Raw genomic sequence first — 17,534 nt, 5'->3', positions numbered from 1 at the left:
CGACAGGATGATCAGAAGATTGGCATTGAAGTCTTCCCTATGTTCTTGTATCATATTAAAAAAAAAGGGATAGGAAGTTTAATTTCCCAAATGAAATACCTTTGTCTTCCATAATTTCTATGCTACTGCCACTGGTGCCAACAGCAACACCTGGAAGCACCGTAGACACTAAGCAATTCCCCATTCTCATTTGTATATGAAGGATAACAGGAGAAGCTCACACACTGAAGACCATCAGCTTCATACATAAGAATAATCTTTAAAATTTATTTGACTAATTGTGTTACATTCAAGATCTGATGTGTTTCTTCTAGACAAAGAGTTGGCATAAATACAAACAAGCCTTTGTGCCTTCCCTAAACAAGAGATAAAGTACTAGAGACAGAGGAACATAGCTTCACATCTTTGTATTTACAGTCTGCCTTTACAACTTAGTGGTAGGAATATTTACAGAAAATACAATAAGAACAAAAAGATCATGTCTTGGCAACATACAGAACTTTATACATAATTGTACATGATTAAGCACATGGTATCTAGCCATCTCCTTCCAAGTACTCCTGCAAAAACCCAGTTGTCTTTCAAAGATGCACTCTATCAATTGTGTAACTATCACCGTGTTATACTTCTGTTTACTGTTCATGTTGAATTATAGTTCTATAATCCACCTGGGCTAAATATTATGAACACTGCATGACAATTGTATACTTCCCTCCTGGGAAGCGGCTACAGATAATGGGCAGTCCAATCCTCAAGGCACTCCTAACAGCTTATGACCCACTGAAGAAAATAGGGCTGGTACTGACGACCAGAAGCAAGCTGCGTTTTCTATAGCTGCTTTACAGCTGCTCTCCATACAAAATAGCTACTCTTTCAGACATGATTCCACTCAGCTCCCTCCCCATTTTATTTTTTCTTTACATTTAAAATATATTTGAAGGACCAGCTTAAAGGTGCTTTATATTTCTTAAATGGAAACTATCAAAAAGGTACTAAAACTGACATTTTTGATTTGAAATTGTTGTGAAGATGACTAACTTCCAAGTGTATGATGCTTTATTAAGAGGACTTGAGTACAACCCTTGTATGTGTTTATGTGGTAAATACTGCAGCCCTAATATTTTATCTCTTCAAGAGACCAGAGTGAAAACAAATAATACATGGTAGTTAAGATACCCAAAGGAAATGGTAATAGGAAACAAGCAACCTAAATGTTAAGAACCAAGCCTGGTCTACAAACTTCGATTCTTTTGATTATCCTGTGCAATGGTATCCAAAACAAAAGTTGGAAATTTAAATGTTATATTGAGTTTTACAAGCCTGATGCCTCAACCTGACCTAAAAAGAACCAATTTTTCAAAGGCAGTCATGTTTAGAGAGCTCTAGACAGAACATTGTATTGCAGTTAATTGGTCAGTCAATAGTTCTGCACAGGGGACAGGAAGCTATCAGTGCACTTGGAAGCCTTCTCATTTACACACATACAAAGACAGACAACCAGCATCTGTACCAAAGGATCACATCACACACATTTGGGAGAACACAGCGAAAGTGAGCCCTTACACATTTCCATTAATTGCTCAATACTGTTTGGAGAAATCACTGCTGTTATTTCCCTCCATAGTATTTTTATTAACAGAATCAAAAGAATTCCTGCATGCAGATTTAGGCCACAACTTCCAAGTCCACTTGTGTGCTGTTAAGTACACAATGGAAGAAAAAGTAAGTATAACACAAATGTGGATTCAGGGCAGCATGTCTGCTCCAGAGCAGGGTTTTTAAAAAAATAAAATAAAATACAGGCTAAGTTAAGGCTGCATCAAGCAAATTATAAAGTTTGGAGAAGTAAATTCCTGGGGGCAAGAATACACTGGCTTAATAGAAATGAGTTCCTGGGAGAGGGGGGACCTTTGTTTTCACAGCAGAGTTTAACAAACTGAAATTTCTTTTACTAAACAGAAGGTTTTTAAACATGAGAGGCTGTAATTAAAAGCAAATTATTTAAACACTTGAACACCAAACTGGGCCATGCCTCTAACCCAGTTCAAAAGCTGTTGTAGATTTAATACATTTCTGTCCTGTCTGTGTAACTCAAAAGGATGGTTTTGGCAGGTCATTAGTTAAAACAAACTAATGGCTTCACCCAAAGTACATACATGGTTCAAACCATTGATTTTTATATGCAGTTGCCCAACTGCTCAACCTTTTATTGCACGGCTCTTGTGGTACGCATGCATTGGTTGTGCCATTTAATCCATGGACTAAATGTGACAGATCATCATCTAGATCAGAACAGTATCTAAGAGGGTTCAATTAAGTTTAGTGTTCGTGCACTAGGTTAATACTGGCAAATGTTCAGTACTAAGTAACTGCTATGCAAGTATCAGAACAACCTGCATCCCCACTAGCAGTGCTATTTGCTGTTCCAATCTGTGCATCAATTAAGCAGGACAGCTAAACATGCCAGACTTTGAGAGTGATTTTATGATGCGCCCTTATTTTTCATATGTGGACCTACACCACAAGCTGACAAGACACTAGCATGCTAATTCAAAGTAAGCAGCAGGCTCCATTGTTTAATCTTCCCTAAGAAACCAGGAAGCTCTTTAGGGTTTTTTAATGACCACCCTGGCAGCTTTTATGAACAAAAAGTACACCTCTCAGAGGAGTGCTGCGTAATAAAATATTTTTGTTATAACCGTTATGAAGCAAGTACTGCCGCAAAGAGTAGCTTTAACACACATAGCCTCACTGGAAATCCATCAAAAGCGACCAAGTTTCTTTTTGCTAAGCCCTTCGCCAATTGCTCCAGACCTTGCCACTCTGGTTTGTCATAATTCAACTACATCAAAAGATATAGGGGAATACTGCTGCTGTAGGCCAGTTTCAAAAGAGCTTTTCTTCAGGATCTCAAAGAGTCAAAATATAACTTACTTTTGCACGTTCTATTAATGGACAGTTTGCTTCCTGCCCTCAAGTATCAGATTGCATAGCAACATTGAGAAAGGTAAACGTTTTAACTAAACGAAAGCTGTCATGTCTATGTCTTTTATGGCTAACACATCAGTTACAGGTAAAAGTTTTCAAAGTTCCATGTTATGCATACTGGGAACACTGGGTATTTAAAAAATGAATAAATAGACAAGTGGAAGTCAACTGTTTTTCAAAGGATATTCCAATGCTGTATTGAAAAGCAAAAGGGCTGGCATTTACATTCTATGCTGTGGACCCACCTGGGCACAGAAACTGAACAGAACATATTAATTTTAGACATTGAAAAGGCCCACCAACTTGTGTTTCACTAACACTGGGAGAGTAGTTCACTTGCTTCAGAAGATTACTGGCCATGTGTTCCATAAGCAAAAATGAACAAATTAAAGCAAAACAAAAATGGTATTGTCAACTGTAAGCCACTTGCATTATTATTAATATTATATATGCTTCTGAAGAATCAAGAGTTAATTTTGCTCTAGAATTTCTCAGCCTTGTTTCAGTACTAGGTTAAGACTTGTAAGGATATTATACTGGTTCCCCAATGATGAATCTTAAATACTAAGGGGCTGCTATGAAGTGAATCATCTTGATCTTGGGAGTGTTTGCTTCTAAATAGTTATTCTTCACATTTTATCCTTGAACGCGTTCCAGCAACTTCCTGCAATTAGGCAATAGTAAAGCAAAGCGTGCTAATCTGCAAGGCTGATGGTAAAAAAAGAGAAGAGAACCATCAAAAAACCTCAAACGTAAACTGTGTTGGGAACTTAGGAACTTAATTCTTGCTTGCTTAAATATCATACTATATGCCTACTAGGAATCAAGTATGTTCAAATCAGTAGGACTTGTTTCCAAATAAATGTGGACTAGGTTTGTATCTCTTATTTATTTCTGAAAATGCAATTTGACTTTTTTTTTAATAGCTATCCAGAAAGTTCTTGCACAAAGCATTATTTTCTGGATTCCCTTTTGGAAAACACGGCCTCCATTTATAAAATGTGCAGGTAGATTTTTAAAAGGTTTTATCAGCTTCAATAAAGGTTTTATTAAGAAAATGGTACCCTGCCTTGCATCCAAGTATCAAGCACAATAAAACCAAGTGATCTAATAATTTATTCTTTAAATCTGCACAGGGTAGCTATTTCTTTCCTCTCCAGTAACATCCAGTAATACAACACACATTAGCCAATGAAGTGGAGGAACACCAGGGAAATTTGAAGCTGCTTGACTTTGTATTACTAGATGTTAAGGGTGGGAACAACGTTGCCGGTTGTTTTGGGCAGAAGCCATGCATTTAATATATGGTTCCAGACTGATATCAGTGCAAAGCAAGGATGAAACCATTTAATTTCAAACACTTGTAACAATTATCAGATAATTTCTAGTACACTTTTTAATGACCTTACATTTAACTTGCATGGGTCTTCACTTCCGATGACATTGGACAGCTATGGTGTGCCAAGGTTTGAATAATTCCTTTTTTAAAAAAAGAAACCCACCTCTTTCAGTAAAATGAACGAACGAACTGTGGGACATGAAAAGAAGCATCTATCCCTTTCTGTACAGAACATTTGCAATTCAGAAATCAGATTTCACAATAGGGTGGTTGTAACTAGTTCTTACATGCAGAGATGGACACACATTCTGATTGCACCTTTTCCAGGACAAGGATTTCACTTCTTTCTATAAGGGTGGACTGGTCAGATGAGAAATCACATTTTTAGCATTCATAAGATACAGGTAAAATTATGCACTGGTCATAAATACAATCGGGATGAACCACTATACAGGCTTTTCTTTGTCTCAAAGCTGACTTAAATGGACCATCCTTAGCTCAAAGAGCCAACCTTCTTTGCTTCCCCATCCCTCACCAATACACCAGAGCTTTTATCCTCGACTGGCCAGCAGTAGGTAGAGGGTGCTTGCAACCTACAAAGGTAAAGAAACTTTGAGCAATGGACCCACGGGTACATGCATCTTGGATCTAGAGGAGGAGAATCAGAAATGGAGCCTCTGAGTGGGGCTAAAAATAAATAAATAGGCCTGCTTGCAGGTGGGAAAGCAAACCAAACAAGATACAGCACAATAATTTATTGCAATTTCATGGTCTCTGTCTGGAAAAAAAATGCACCTGAACCCAACCTGCTATGAAGCAAAGTATCAAACTTCAGGTGCTAGTTCTTTATGTTCAGAATCTGGCATTTTAGGTCAATGTAGAAAGCTATGAGAAGTGCAGTTAACCCCCCTCTCTCTACTACACATCCACTACATGTTACTAAATAGTGACTGATGGTGAAAGTTTGTCCCTCTGCAGCAGCTGATGGAGTGAAGCTGGTTTTCAGGGAAAGTGCCTATATTGTGTCCTCATTTCTTCCTTGCAGCAGAAGCAGAAGTCATGCTCAGGTTGTGGTTTCTTTATACAGGACTTGCAAGGTGGGGAAGAGTCCCCCCCCCCATTACCGTAGACACCAAGCTCTGATCTAATTGTTCAGGGAGGATATTGGTCTAAGGATTGCAGTTTTTGAGCCCAGCCTCCTGGAAAAGAGAGGTATAAAACTCTGGCTCCAGCTGTTTGTTCCTGTATTTATTGACAATGTCAGCTATTTTCTGTTTTCGACGGACATGTGGAGGATTGTACGAGTCACTTTCCAGCCGTTTTCTTCGACAAATATTTATTACTGTCTGTCTCACTAAGAAGCCTTAAATGGAAAAAAGAACATGTTAATGCTGCTTACTTCTTCCCCCAGGAAAGTTATTTTTAGGACTTTCTGAGGCTAAAAGGAAAAAGTGTTCTCTGCATCCTCAAGTCAGCGACACTTGTGAGGTTTGGAATCTTCTCATACTTGTCAACTTTACTTAGGAATAAATCTGGACGAAGAGACTGTCTTGAAACGTAAGTGCTACTCTGCCTTAGTATGAAAAGGCCAGTTCCCTGCCTTCTTGGAAAACACCTTACCCAACAAGATCAAAGATGGTATACGAACACAGTATCTGAACATTTGTCATTCATTCAGCCACCCACAAACCGATGCCTTTTCGACATGGCTATGGTTGCTGAGAATCCCAGCCAAGCACTCCAGGTTATCTCCTTCATTGGAAAAGGAGAAATGGGGGCATTTTTCTTTCCAGGCAGAACAATTTGCAACATCAGAAATAGTCTGGTGATGTGGCAAGGGATAGCATTATTAAATTGCACTCATAGCCCCAAAGAGAAGAGTTACGTTAATCATCCAATGTTTTTTATCATTATTCCTCCCTTACTCCAAGGGGAGCTCTGTTTTGTTTTTGTTTTTTTAATGTATTTTAATAATAATAATAATAATAATAATAATAATAATAATAATAATTTATTATTTGTACCCCGCCCATCTGGCTGGGTTTCCCCAGCCACTCTGGGCGGCTTCCATAGAAACCAAAAATACACTAAAATATCACAGATTAAAAACTTCCCTGAACAGGGCTGCCTTAAGATGTCTTCTGAATGTCAGGTAGTTATTTATCGCTTTGACATCTGATGGGAGGGCGTTCCACAGGGCAGGCGCCACTACCGAGAAGGCCCTCTGCCTGGTTCCCTGTAGCTTTGCTTCTCGCAATGAGGGAACCGCCAGAAGGCCCTCGGCGCTGGACCTCAGCATCCGGGCAGAACGATGGGGGTGGAGACGCTCCTTCAGGTATACTGGGCCGAGGCCATTTAGGGCTTTAAAGGTCAACACCAGCACTTTGAATTGTGCTCGGAAACGTACTGGGAGCCAATGTAGGTCTTTCAAGACCGGTGTTATGTGGTCTCGGCGGCCGCCCCCAGTCACCAGTCTAGCTGCCGCATTCTGGATTAGTTGTAGTTTCCGAGTCGCCTTCAAAGGTAGCCCCACGTAGAGCGCATTGCAGTAGTCCAAGCGGGAGATAACCAGAGCATGCACCACTCTGGCGAGACAGTCTGCGGGCAGGTAGGGTCTCAGCCTGCGTACCAGGTGGGGTTGGTAGACAGCTGCCCTGGACACAGAATTGACCTGCGCCTCCATGGACAGCTGTGAGTCCAAAATGACTCCCAGGCTGCGCACCTGGTCCTTCAGGGGCACAGTTACCCTATTCAGGACCAGGGAGTCCTCCACACCAGCCCGCCCCCTGCCCCCTGAAAATCTATTGAAGATTTTCTTGATTTACAAAAGCATGTGTAATGTCTCTCTCTCTCATATTTTTACCATGTAACATTTTTACAAATCAGTTTCATTTGTTGAGACATTAGGAAGAAAAGGAGGAAAGAGGTGGGGGGGGGGAAGAAGGGGGTTGGGATTGGGTGGCGATGTTTCTATTTTACTTAATATGTGTAGGGTTTTGTGTCAGCGTTGCTAAATCATCCAATGTTAATTAAAAGCACCTACCTAATGCTCTCCTGCTTACTATCATTCCATCCACCAGTGGGATGACCATGTTGAATTTCCCAGTAGCTCCTTGCACTTTAACCCTGAATAATCCAGTATTTAGGGGGTGGATGAAAATCACTGGAACCTCTTTTTCAGGAGTGGCGGACCTTAAACACATAAACGTTACCAATGTAAGCAAGCATTTCAAAATGGAAACAGCTGGGACAGCCAACATTTTTTCAAAATTAAATAAAAACTTGAAATATACACAAAAGTGTAGAAATTGGGTACACCTTGAATGTTACTTGAAGGAACAAAATCTGGGCAATGCCATAAAAATATTGCATGATAGGAGGAATATAAGGCATCAGACTGACAGTTTTCTGGGCCCAAAATACGTGTTTGAAAGAAGGGGAAGGACCATGTAACCACACCCTTTGGACTCATGAATTTCTGCAACATTTCTCAAGTGCCAACACATCTTTCTAAGGGCTGCTGGGACTAAAATCCATGAACACTCAACACACAGCTTGCATGTGAGCAGAGTACTTCCAAGAGTGAAAGAAATAGCAGGAAGCAATGCATTAACCTGAATTAACTTCTATGCAAATGGCAGAGGTGGAAATGCGGATAAATTCGGTCCATACCTCAATGAAGTGCTGCTGTTTGTTGTAGTTTCTACTCCAGTGCTGGTCTCTGAAACCAAGTCGGAGAGAGGGAAGTTCTCTGCAAGATAAACATATCCACGATAGATTAAATATTCCCTTTTCAAGTTGTAAGAGATAGTACAAAATGAGAAACCAAATCATGTTAAGTGACTGGTATTTAAAAACATGTAACTAGAATTGGTCTGAAGGACCATCATGCCCTGAGCAAAGTGGAGAAAGAAGGATCTTGACGAATTGTCACCATCCAGCTGCCACAGCAGCCCAGCCCTCCTCCAAATGCCACCACAGGGATTGCTGCAGAACCAGTTTGCCCCCGAGAGGAGCAAGAAGAAGCAGAACCAGCTTCTTCTAAATAAACAAGTTGGGTTTTTTTCCCATTTTATATTTTTAAAACCAATGCTTCTTGTAATAATCTTAAGTAAAACACTTTCTAAGGGACACGGGTGGCGCTGTGGGTTATACCACAGAGCCTAGGACTTGCTGATCAGAAGGTCGGCGGTTCAAATCCCCGCGACGGGGTGAGCTCCCGTTGCTCGGTCCCTGCTCCTGCCAACCTAGCAGTTCGAAAGCATGTCAAAGTGCAAGTAGATAAATAGGTACCACTCCAGCGGGAAGGTAAACGGTGTTTCCATGCGCTGCTCTGGTTCGCCAGAAGCGGCTTGGTCAGGCTGGCCACACAAGCCAGAAGCTGTACGCTGGCTCCCTCGGCCAATAAAGTGAGATGAGCGCCACAACCCCAGAGTCGGTCACGACTGGACCTAATGGTCAGGGGTCCCTTTACCTTTTAAAACACTTTCTATACTACTCACAAATGGCTGAAACAAGCAAATTAATAAAACAAGAACTGGACATGGGGGCCTGGGTTATGAAGATGGTTTGCTTAGAAACTGACAAGGGCTGTTTTAAACCACAATCTGTGGCAGGCACAGAATGCTGAGATCGGGTTACCAAGTGTAAACACTGGTGGAGTCCTTCCCCCAGCCAGGAGGCGAAGAAGGGAAGGGGGAGAGTAGAAACCTAAGGCTTTTATGTCAGCTCCCGCCTGCTCATGCAAACTCCATAATAAAAGCCTAAGATTCACCCACCTATATCATCATAACGTTCAACCCAGACCACATACACCTTGGTTTCAGGTCCCATTGGTGGAACAGCCCGACCATGCGGTAACCTCTTGCATCTGGAAGTTGGACTGAGCTGTTGGAAATACAAAAGAGAAAAGAAAAAAAGAAGACAGTCACCAAATAATCAAAGCTACAGGTGTGCAATTCAGACTGTCCTTTTCAAAAGTTTCGGGAAAAATAATTATAATGCATACAACCTATTGTGAACACTTCATTAAAAAGACAATAAATATTGAACTGTTGTCAGGATGAGGCCTAAACATCTCCAATGATTTTAGATTTCTTTTGATTTGTTTCTGATGCACCATGGCAATGGAGGCACTTGTTGGGGAAAATTTCCTCAGGTACAAAATACTGTACTTTAAGTATCTGATAACTGTGATAGTCCTAAAAAAAAAAAAAAAAAAAAACCAACACAACCCGAGGGGAAGACAGAACCTTAATTACTATAAAATGGGAAGCTTGCTCCTACCAAATTATTCTATTTCTAAATTAACATTTTTTTTGCAAGTATTATTTAGTGTATCATGAAACAGTTCATATTATTTAATACAGGAAGAGGCTATTCGACTTTAAGACTATCACTTGCATATCAAGTGCACTTCATTGGTCAATGTTGCATAAACTTGCCCTCTGCGAAGAACTGAGATTGTCTGTATGATTGGGGAAGAGCTCAAGTGTCAGTGCAGGCTGCTTTAGTATTCCAGGCAGAAGATCCATATTGGAGTCACTTTCCTGGTCTGAAGCATTGCTTTCCAAGGAATCAGCTGAAAGCCAAAAGGGAGAAGTTAGGCACAAACATGTGAGTGGCAATTACACTTCAGATGTAACAAATACACAGGGGGAAGAGAGGAAAGCAAACACTCATTGCGCCAGGAGAACTCCTTGGCGCCCCATTGGATACAACTCTAGAATTTTCAATGCACACCCATTTCTATTGCAAATATTTGATACACTTGTGACACAACTGAGGAAATCTCTTTGGAATTAGCTACGGAATCAACAGATACACACAGAGAACACTTACTTAAGGACTCCACAGGTGAGGGAACCACAAAAGCTATTTCTGTAAGAGCATCTGCATAATATAGTGCTTTCTTTTGCCCATTGAAGATACTTGCCCCAATGTCTTCTGAAGGAATTATTTCATCTGAGAACAAAGCAAATAAAAGATGGGGTTAAAGGGAAGGACTTCCAGTCTCGTTATGAACTTCGTCATCTCCCCCCCCCCCATTTTACAACTTATTCTACTTTCTAGGACACCCACCCCAAACCTTTCATGAATCTGTTCCACAGATGAATATGGAGAGATCCTTGCAGGCACTTCTCTGCATACCACTTGCTGCTGCACCAGAAGATCTGGGGATACTAATCTCAGCAGTGATGTAAGAAAAGCAGTATAAGAACAGCTCTCTGGCCACCCCTTCTAAAACTATGCATAAGGAAGCGTCCTAAGAACAAGGGGCAGTGCTTAACCTCCTTCATCCCATCCACAATGGGATGATAGTGGTGAATATGCAGTCACCCCCTCTCCAAATCCAATGCAGGTCTGCAATGGTCTTCTGGAGGAGCATGCAATCTACCAGGTCTTGGGGTAGAGGGGGAAGAAGGCCCCTTCTGCCTTTATCCCTCTCTAGAACACTAAGGTGACCCAAAGTATTAAAGCAGACAGAAACCTCCACAAACACCTCTCACCTTGCTCAGATCCCTCCTCATCACAGAAACTGTTAATGGACCAGCTAGTTGAGACATGCCCCGTCCATCCAGGGTGTTTCCCTACATCAACTGACCAGCCAAGGGAGAGCAAGAACTCTAGGAAGTGTGGCTGGACATTTCTGGAAGACTCTACATTCTTCAAAATCTGGAAGAAAATAGGCCAGCAGTGCAGTTAAGAATGCTATATGTGCACATTTTTAAGGTGTTTAGAAGTGCTGGCCTGAAGTATCAAGCCATCTAGTTAGCAGAGTAAACAACACTGGAGCAGATGTTAACTGGTAATCTACCCCAGGGCAGTATGTATTCCACAATTCTAGAACTCCCATTGTCCCTGACCAATGGTGATGGGAATGTAGTCCAAGACATCCTGAAGGTACCAGGTTGGGGAAAGCTTGGACTAGGCAATGCAAAGAAACTGCATATGCACTGTGTGCCATCACAGCATCGTGCTACCCAGTTCTAAGGGGTTTTAGCGATGATACACGTCCAGTGATGTGAAAGACACACTCTTCTACTCCTCTAGTTCAAGAGAATATATATTTATGTTTTGAATACACTTTTTGATAGAGTTTAAATTAGAAGCATGCCACTTACTTCTTGGCTTGTTTTCTGACCTGCCTTCATATAGAAAATGAAAACTGTATCAAAAGGACGACATGGTAGTAAATCCAGGTAGCCAATGTCATCAAAAAACCCGGGTATAGTAGAATCAAGTGCAATCAGGTGAGGAGGTAGTCTGCTGTTAGCAGGTTCCTAACCAAACAAAAAGCAACATAGATTTTATACCTCTACATAATCACCTTTTGTGGTTACCTATAAATTGTTATCAGTCACTTAAATTTGTTAATATGTAATCAGCTTGCTAAAGAAGATCCAAGAGGAAGAGCCCACATTAGTAGTCTCGTATACATGTCTTTGTCTATCGCTTCACAGCTCACCCAAACCTCCCCTCCCCTCCAACCCCCTTTTAAAGGAGGATGGGAAGGAAGTTCAGAGAATGGTTTGCCAAATTGCTCTCTGAAGCGCACCCCGCCCTCTTCAAACACCACGGGAGAGATGCTTAACAGAAGGGGGAAAGGCACTTCAGAGTTTGCCAAACTGCTTTCTGAAGTCCCTCTTACCCTTCTCCTTTAAACCGCTGTGCCATCTATCACCCACGTTGCTTGATTTCCCACCTGTTCTGTCATGATGCTGGAATTGCTGTGGCCATCTAGTGGCAGCCACACTAACTGCAACTTGACAACAGCCTTACAGCTTTATTATATAGCAACACATAGAGGTGTGCGGATGCAAAAAAGGAATTGTACTAATTAATAAAAACGACAGGCACATTTCTTCTACATACAACAATGAAACAAGGACCTAATTTTAAAATCTGAAGAAAAGGAGCCCCTCCGCCCATACACATAAACCCAATTTTAAAAAACCATGTAGATACAACAGCCAGCCTTACACCCGCATAGACTGATGGCATCACAATGGTTAACACTTTCTGAAAGTAATTTAGATAAATATTCAGGAGTAGCTGTGCTAAGTCTGTTGCAAGAAAAAGAAAACCTTACAAAGGGTCTTGTGGCACCTTGAAGACCAACAAATTTATAATATTCAGGATGCCACAAACATCTTTGTTATTTGTACCCAAATTTGTTCTGCTTTCCTGCACATCTCTGTCTAATGTAGGCTATAAGCAGTTGGACCCAATATTAAACGGTAATAGTCTCTAATAATGGCAGCATTTGAAGCAATTAAGGGAAGCCTCCAGTCACCTTCAGTGCTTCTAGTGACAGAAATCCAAAGTGAGAGAGGAAAAGGCGTGCTGTTTGGAACTCCTGTGCAGGAGGCGGCGGCTTACACTCTGTGACTGGGTCAGGGAAATTCTTCTTTCTCCAGTCTTCCTCCATCTGCTGATCTATAGACTTCTCATAAAGAACTTGCTGATCCATACCGTTTCTCAGCTTCTCATGCCGCTCCTCCAGCTGAAACATATATTTAACACCCCCATTTTAGACATCAGAAATTGCTGAGCGCAGTAGCAGCCTACGACAAATGGTGGTACCTGTTTGCCAAGCCAAACAGCACCGACAACGAGCGCCTGAAAAAGCTGCTGTAATTTCCCCCCAGCTTTCTAATAAAATTGTGACCGCTGATGTTCTTCAGCTGCTGGGTTAAGAGAGATGGATACACCTGCTGTTCAGCACGTGCACTGTGACACTCCTAAATCAGTGTCCAATTTCAAAGAACAGCTGCAAGAAGTGTTAACAGAAGCAACAAGCTGACTTTTCACCTTTTCACAGGGATAAGAACAATAGGACATTTTAGCTCACTTTGGCAGCAGCTTCCTGAAAAGCATCTGCTCCAGAAATGCTTTACTTAGGTTTATAAGATGAGCATGCAGGGAGCATTTTGATGTATGGGGCTATGGAAATACACACGTTGTGCCAGGCTCCTACCCTTTTGGCCAGTAACACCAACGTTGAGTACAGGTACAGCAGTAAAAGTCGCTGAGAAAAAATACATTCTACTTGAGAGGTAATGACTAACACGTTTTGAGGAGCGAAACACACAGGGGGCAAGAAATCAAAATACTGCAAGTCTCTTACTTCCTCTGTAACTATTTCATGCAAGTCTGGAATGCTCAGGTCTGCTTTCACAAAAGGAATCTTGTCCACTTCCTCAGGAAATGGCCGGTGTTTCACGCTGTATTTGAGTCCAACATCATTCTTAGGTGCAGGACGAGGCTCTGGGACAAACATCTGTTCAAGAAACAGAACAATGTCACAATTTTCTTAAATGTGTCAAATATTGGATGATATTTCTGAAACAATGGTTTATTGCTGAAACAGGTGTCAAGAGTTTTGGAGAAGGGGCAGGGGTGTTGGTTAGACTGAGCTGTGCTTTTAGGTTATAACTAAAGCAACACTTATAGTAGCTTCCAGAATGGTTTCTTCCATACCAAAATTAGAGATCCTGATCTGACTTTGGTAGTCCCTGCCTGGACCTTAACTAAGAATGTGCCCCAAATCTGAATACAATACTCAAAGCAGAAAAATATGGAAAGCTACAGATGTAGAAAGAATACTGCTTTTACCATCTTTTTAGGAAACAAGAGTATGTATTAACATGTCCCACCCATGTCTGAAAATATTTACACACTAAATGCCAATAAAGAATATTATTTTGCACAGCCTGATATATTTTTGGCACACAGAGCTCCCGATTAAGCAATGCAAGTTACAAAAACGAAACCCCACTGCATGGTTCCAGCTACAGCTAGGCATGCAAAGGGTAGATTTCTACCATTAGATATGATGAATCTATGTTTGAATTAAATGGGACATTCAACACACACCATGTGCATATTGTACATTTATATACATGCATCCATGTGTACCCATCTCTGATCATTTGACTGAATAATATTGTAGTCTTCTAGAAGGCACCTCAGAGGTGTGAAAAGTGACAGGGTGAAAAAGCTAGTAACTCATCAAGGAGACTACAGTGATACCTCGGGTTAAGTACTTAATTTGTTCTGGAAGTCTGTTCTTAACCTGAAACTGTTCTTAACCTGAAGCACCACTTTAGCTAATGGGGCCTCCTGCTGCCGCTGCGCTGCTGAAGCACAATTTCTGTTCTCATCCTGAAGCAAAGTTCTTAACCTGAAGCACTATTTCTGGGTTAGTGGAGTCTGTAACCTGAAGCGTATGTAACCCAAGGTACATACGTTACTACTTTCTCTGCATATATCTCACAGCAGTTTGGAGGCAACATTATGCATAGTTTTCACTATGGGCTTTGATAAAGACCTTTTGATTTGCCTTGGCTCCTCTAGGCAAGAGGCAAAGTTGTTGGGCCCAGGCGTGTCTTCCGGACATCCCACGGATCAAAATTGTGACTGAAGGGAAAAAGTCGTCTGAAGAAGGAAACACACACATGAAAAAGTATCCCGATATGACAGAAGTGAGAAATTAAACATGAAACTGTGCATATGTGTAAGCTAGCAAAGAAAAACGGTCAGCCCTATTACCTGCAGATATGCAAGCTGAACAAACAAATCTGTAAGCAGCAGAATAATCCTGCCCCCTGTGGGTAGAAATGTGCCGTTGCCGGCGAGAAGAATTGGAAGGCTCTTTCGCCACCAGTTTGGAACTGAAAACACCATGGGAAGTTTCTCTTAGTTTACCAGGTGAAAGAAAGGATGGAGGGGTTGAGATTAAGCTGGCCAATAATGCGGTCAATAAAAATGACCTGATGCATTGAGCATCTCAGGTGTTCAAAGCCAAGCTACAAGAGCTCAGCTGAAGCTGTTACTCAGTAACAGAAGCCAGACCAAAATTGTGTTTAACTAGGTTAAGTGCCTGCAGTACAACTCTAAAAGGGTGGACTCATTTTATCAAACCAATTCAGATCTTGTAAGAATTCATGCATGACAATTGACCTTAGTCCACTTTCCCTCAATCTCAACGCCTATCGGTTTGCATCGTGGGGTTAAGAGCACTGATGTATCTAATGGGATTGTTGAAAAGATTACCTAGATAATGTCCTGGCTTGCACATCATGCTAAACCAAGCAATAGCTTAGTGTGAATGCTGGCTCTCAAAGAGAATGTGACCACTTTGCTCCTTCCTGGTTGGTTCTGCTGCTGTGCTGCCATTGTTTGGCTTAGTGCAATGTGTGAGCCAGGCCACTGTATGCAAAGTGCTTTCGATGCCCCAAAAGTATTACAAATAGCCCACCTCCTGGTGCAAGGATGGTCAAAGGGTATTATTATTTGAGAATAAAAATCTGAGTTAGCAAAACATGGAAAATTCATACTCAATTGCATAATTTATTCAAATTGCACAACAGAGACAGAATATTCAACAGAGAGCTTGGCTCGAGGGAGTTTTTCCAGTGTTTGCTGTGATCATCATTTAGATTGTCTCAGTAGCACACTGACTGTATGCATCTAGACTTTAGCTGAAATAAGTGTGAATATGTAACACTGGAACAAGCTTTCCAGAGAGGGCTGTTTTATTCTGCCAGAATAGTTTTCAGGTGGCAAGGTAAATCTGTTCTATTCCAGAGGTGGGTTAAACTTATTAATTTGTGCTGTCCAATAGCTTTCGCGGCAGGTTATTGAATTTCAAGTGTTTTGTTGGTTATTCGTTCTGTGCCGACTGCTACTGATTAGTCTGTTGCAGTTTTATTTATGATATGTTTCTGGCTTTCAGAAAGTCAAAGCATAAATATTTTAAATAAAAAGGCAACTATAGATTCAGGTATTGATCGGTCAAGCTCCATACCAGAGACTTCACTACATGGAAAAATCTATCCAGGGAGGATTTTTAAAAAAGAAGGCTTTTTGGGGTGTGTGGGGAGGATAACATTTTATAGTATTATGAAAGTGAGACACTGGAAATGGAGAAATATCTGGAGAAAATGGAAGGCTGGATTTTGCATAGATTATAAAAAATATTATTGTATACCCAGTGATTATGTGAACATTCTTGCTGTCTGAATTTTTACTGTGCCAGAGTTTCCTAATACTTTGCATAATACTCCACAATGTTCTGTAGAGCAGGACACCAGTGTAATGAAACAGGTAGACACTTGATAACACGGCATACAAATTTTTACCATCACCCTACTGTTAGCTGAGACTCACTTTGCTCATTCCCTAGAGGCTGCTCCAACATTGCAAGGATGACGCTGTTGTCCAAGACGAAGTAGCGGAAGCTGAATTTGTTTATGGAAGGAAGACGGGAGCATTTAATTAATGTGATTTCATTCACCAAGCTGCAAGGTGAGGCAGGGCCACTGGGTGAAGGAAATGCTCCAAGTATTTGCATGATGCTGTAAACCAAAGAAAATGGCTAAGTCAAAATACATATCACAGAAAAATACACTCGCACATTGCTATGACATCTCGTCAGATGCACTGATGATGTAATGTTAGCTAGAACTACAGACAGACAAGTGAGATTCAAAAGAAGATTGCAGAAACAGACAAAATCCTGCTCATCTGCAAAGAAAACAACATTTAACACACAGAGGACTTTAACACCTTTTCTACTCCTAGAACCTACATAAATAAAAACCACTTTTCCGAAAGATCATTTCCTAATACTCCTGACTCTCACTTCTAAATTAAGCAATTTCCTACCACCAGCCGACTGAACTATTTTCCATACCATGTGAGAGTGGCTTCAGCTGCATCCTTCACCCTCATGGAAGCAGGATTGGGCTCCTTATCTCCTTTGTTCTTGAATTCTTGTTCACTGTTCCTGGACTTACTTCCTGAGATGCCCAGTTCCACAATCTCCAATACTTCTTTTAAACAGTCCTGGGGATAGAGAAAAGCCATAATGTTCAGCTGTCTGGCAAATTCACTGTACTTATGAGGACTAAAATCTTTGGAAGAACTCTACACTGCTTTCATATATTCTTAGTGTTCATCTATGACATCTGGAAGACACCATGTTGTCTACCCCTGATCTACAAGATGCTATCCAACACTAGCTTATAGGAATGTAGCCCTTGTGTTGTTAAAGGATCTCACTCGTGGTTCCTGGACTTTGTAAGCTGGTTCCACCCCCCCCTTCTTTGACACATCCTGGTAGGTGAATTTGGGGAAGAGTGTGATGGAACAGAAAGTCTGTGGAGTGTTGCCTCAAACTCCAAGAGGGAGAAGGCAGAAG

The 17,534-nt window shown here is 41.2% G+C and overlaps 1 protein-coding gene across 4 annotated transcripts in view; it reads right to left on the bottom strand.

The window, feature by feature from the left end:
- Window positions 1-239: 239 nt before the first annotated feature.
- RALGAPB (Ral GTPase activating protein non-catalytic subunit beta) overlaps window positions 240-17,534 on the bottom strand; it is a 57,856-nt gene continuing 40,561 nt past the window's right edge. For all 4 annotated transcript variants that reach the window (XM_083617677.1, XM_083617676.1, XM_083617675.1 and 1 more), the window contains 13 exons: window positions 17,028-17,179; window positions 16,502-16,689; window positions 14,661-14,767; window positions 13,458-13,610; window positions 12,624-12,833; window positions 11,452-11,610; window positions 10,837-11,002; window positions 10,169-10,291; window positions 9,772-9,908; window positions 9,106-9,214; window positions 8,000-8,078; window positions 7,371-7,519; window positions 240-5,690 (listed from right to left, as the gene is read on the bottom strand). In XM_083617677.1, coding sequence (XP_083473803.1) covers window positions 5,497-5,690; window positions 7,371-7,519; window positions 8,000-8,078; window positions 9,106-9,214; window positions 9,772-9,908; window positions 10,169-10,291; window positions 10,837-11,002; window positions 11,452-11,610; window positions 12,624-12,833; window positions 13,458-13,610; window positions 14,661-14,767; window positions 16,502-16,689; window positions 17,028-17,179 — 1,926 coding nt within the window. In that variant the 3' untranslated portion in view covers window positions 240-5,496. The remainder of the gene's footprint in view (window positions 5,691-7,370; window positions 7,520-7,999; window positions 8,079-9,105; window positions 9,215-9,771; window positions 9,909-10,168; window positions 10,292-10,836; window positions 11,003-11,451; window positions 11,611-12,623; window positions 12,834-13,457; window positions 13,611-14,660; window positions 14,768-16,501; window positions 16,690-17,027; window positions 17,180-17,534) is intronic.

This window comes from Podarcis filfolensis (assembly GCF_964270895.1).
Source record: "Podarcis filfolensis genome assembly, chromosome: 6".
NCBI classification, from domain to species: domain Eukaryota; kingdom Metazoa; phylum Chordata; class Lepidosauria; order Squamata; family Lacertidae; genus Podarcis; species Podarcis filfolensis.
Note: the sequence above shows the minus strand (reverse complement) of the source record. Positions and strands in the feature narration are given on the sequence as shown.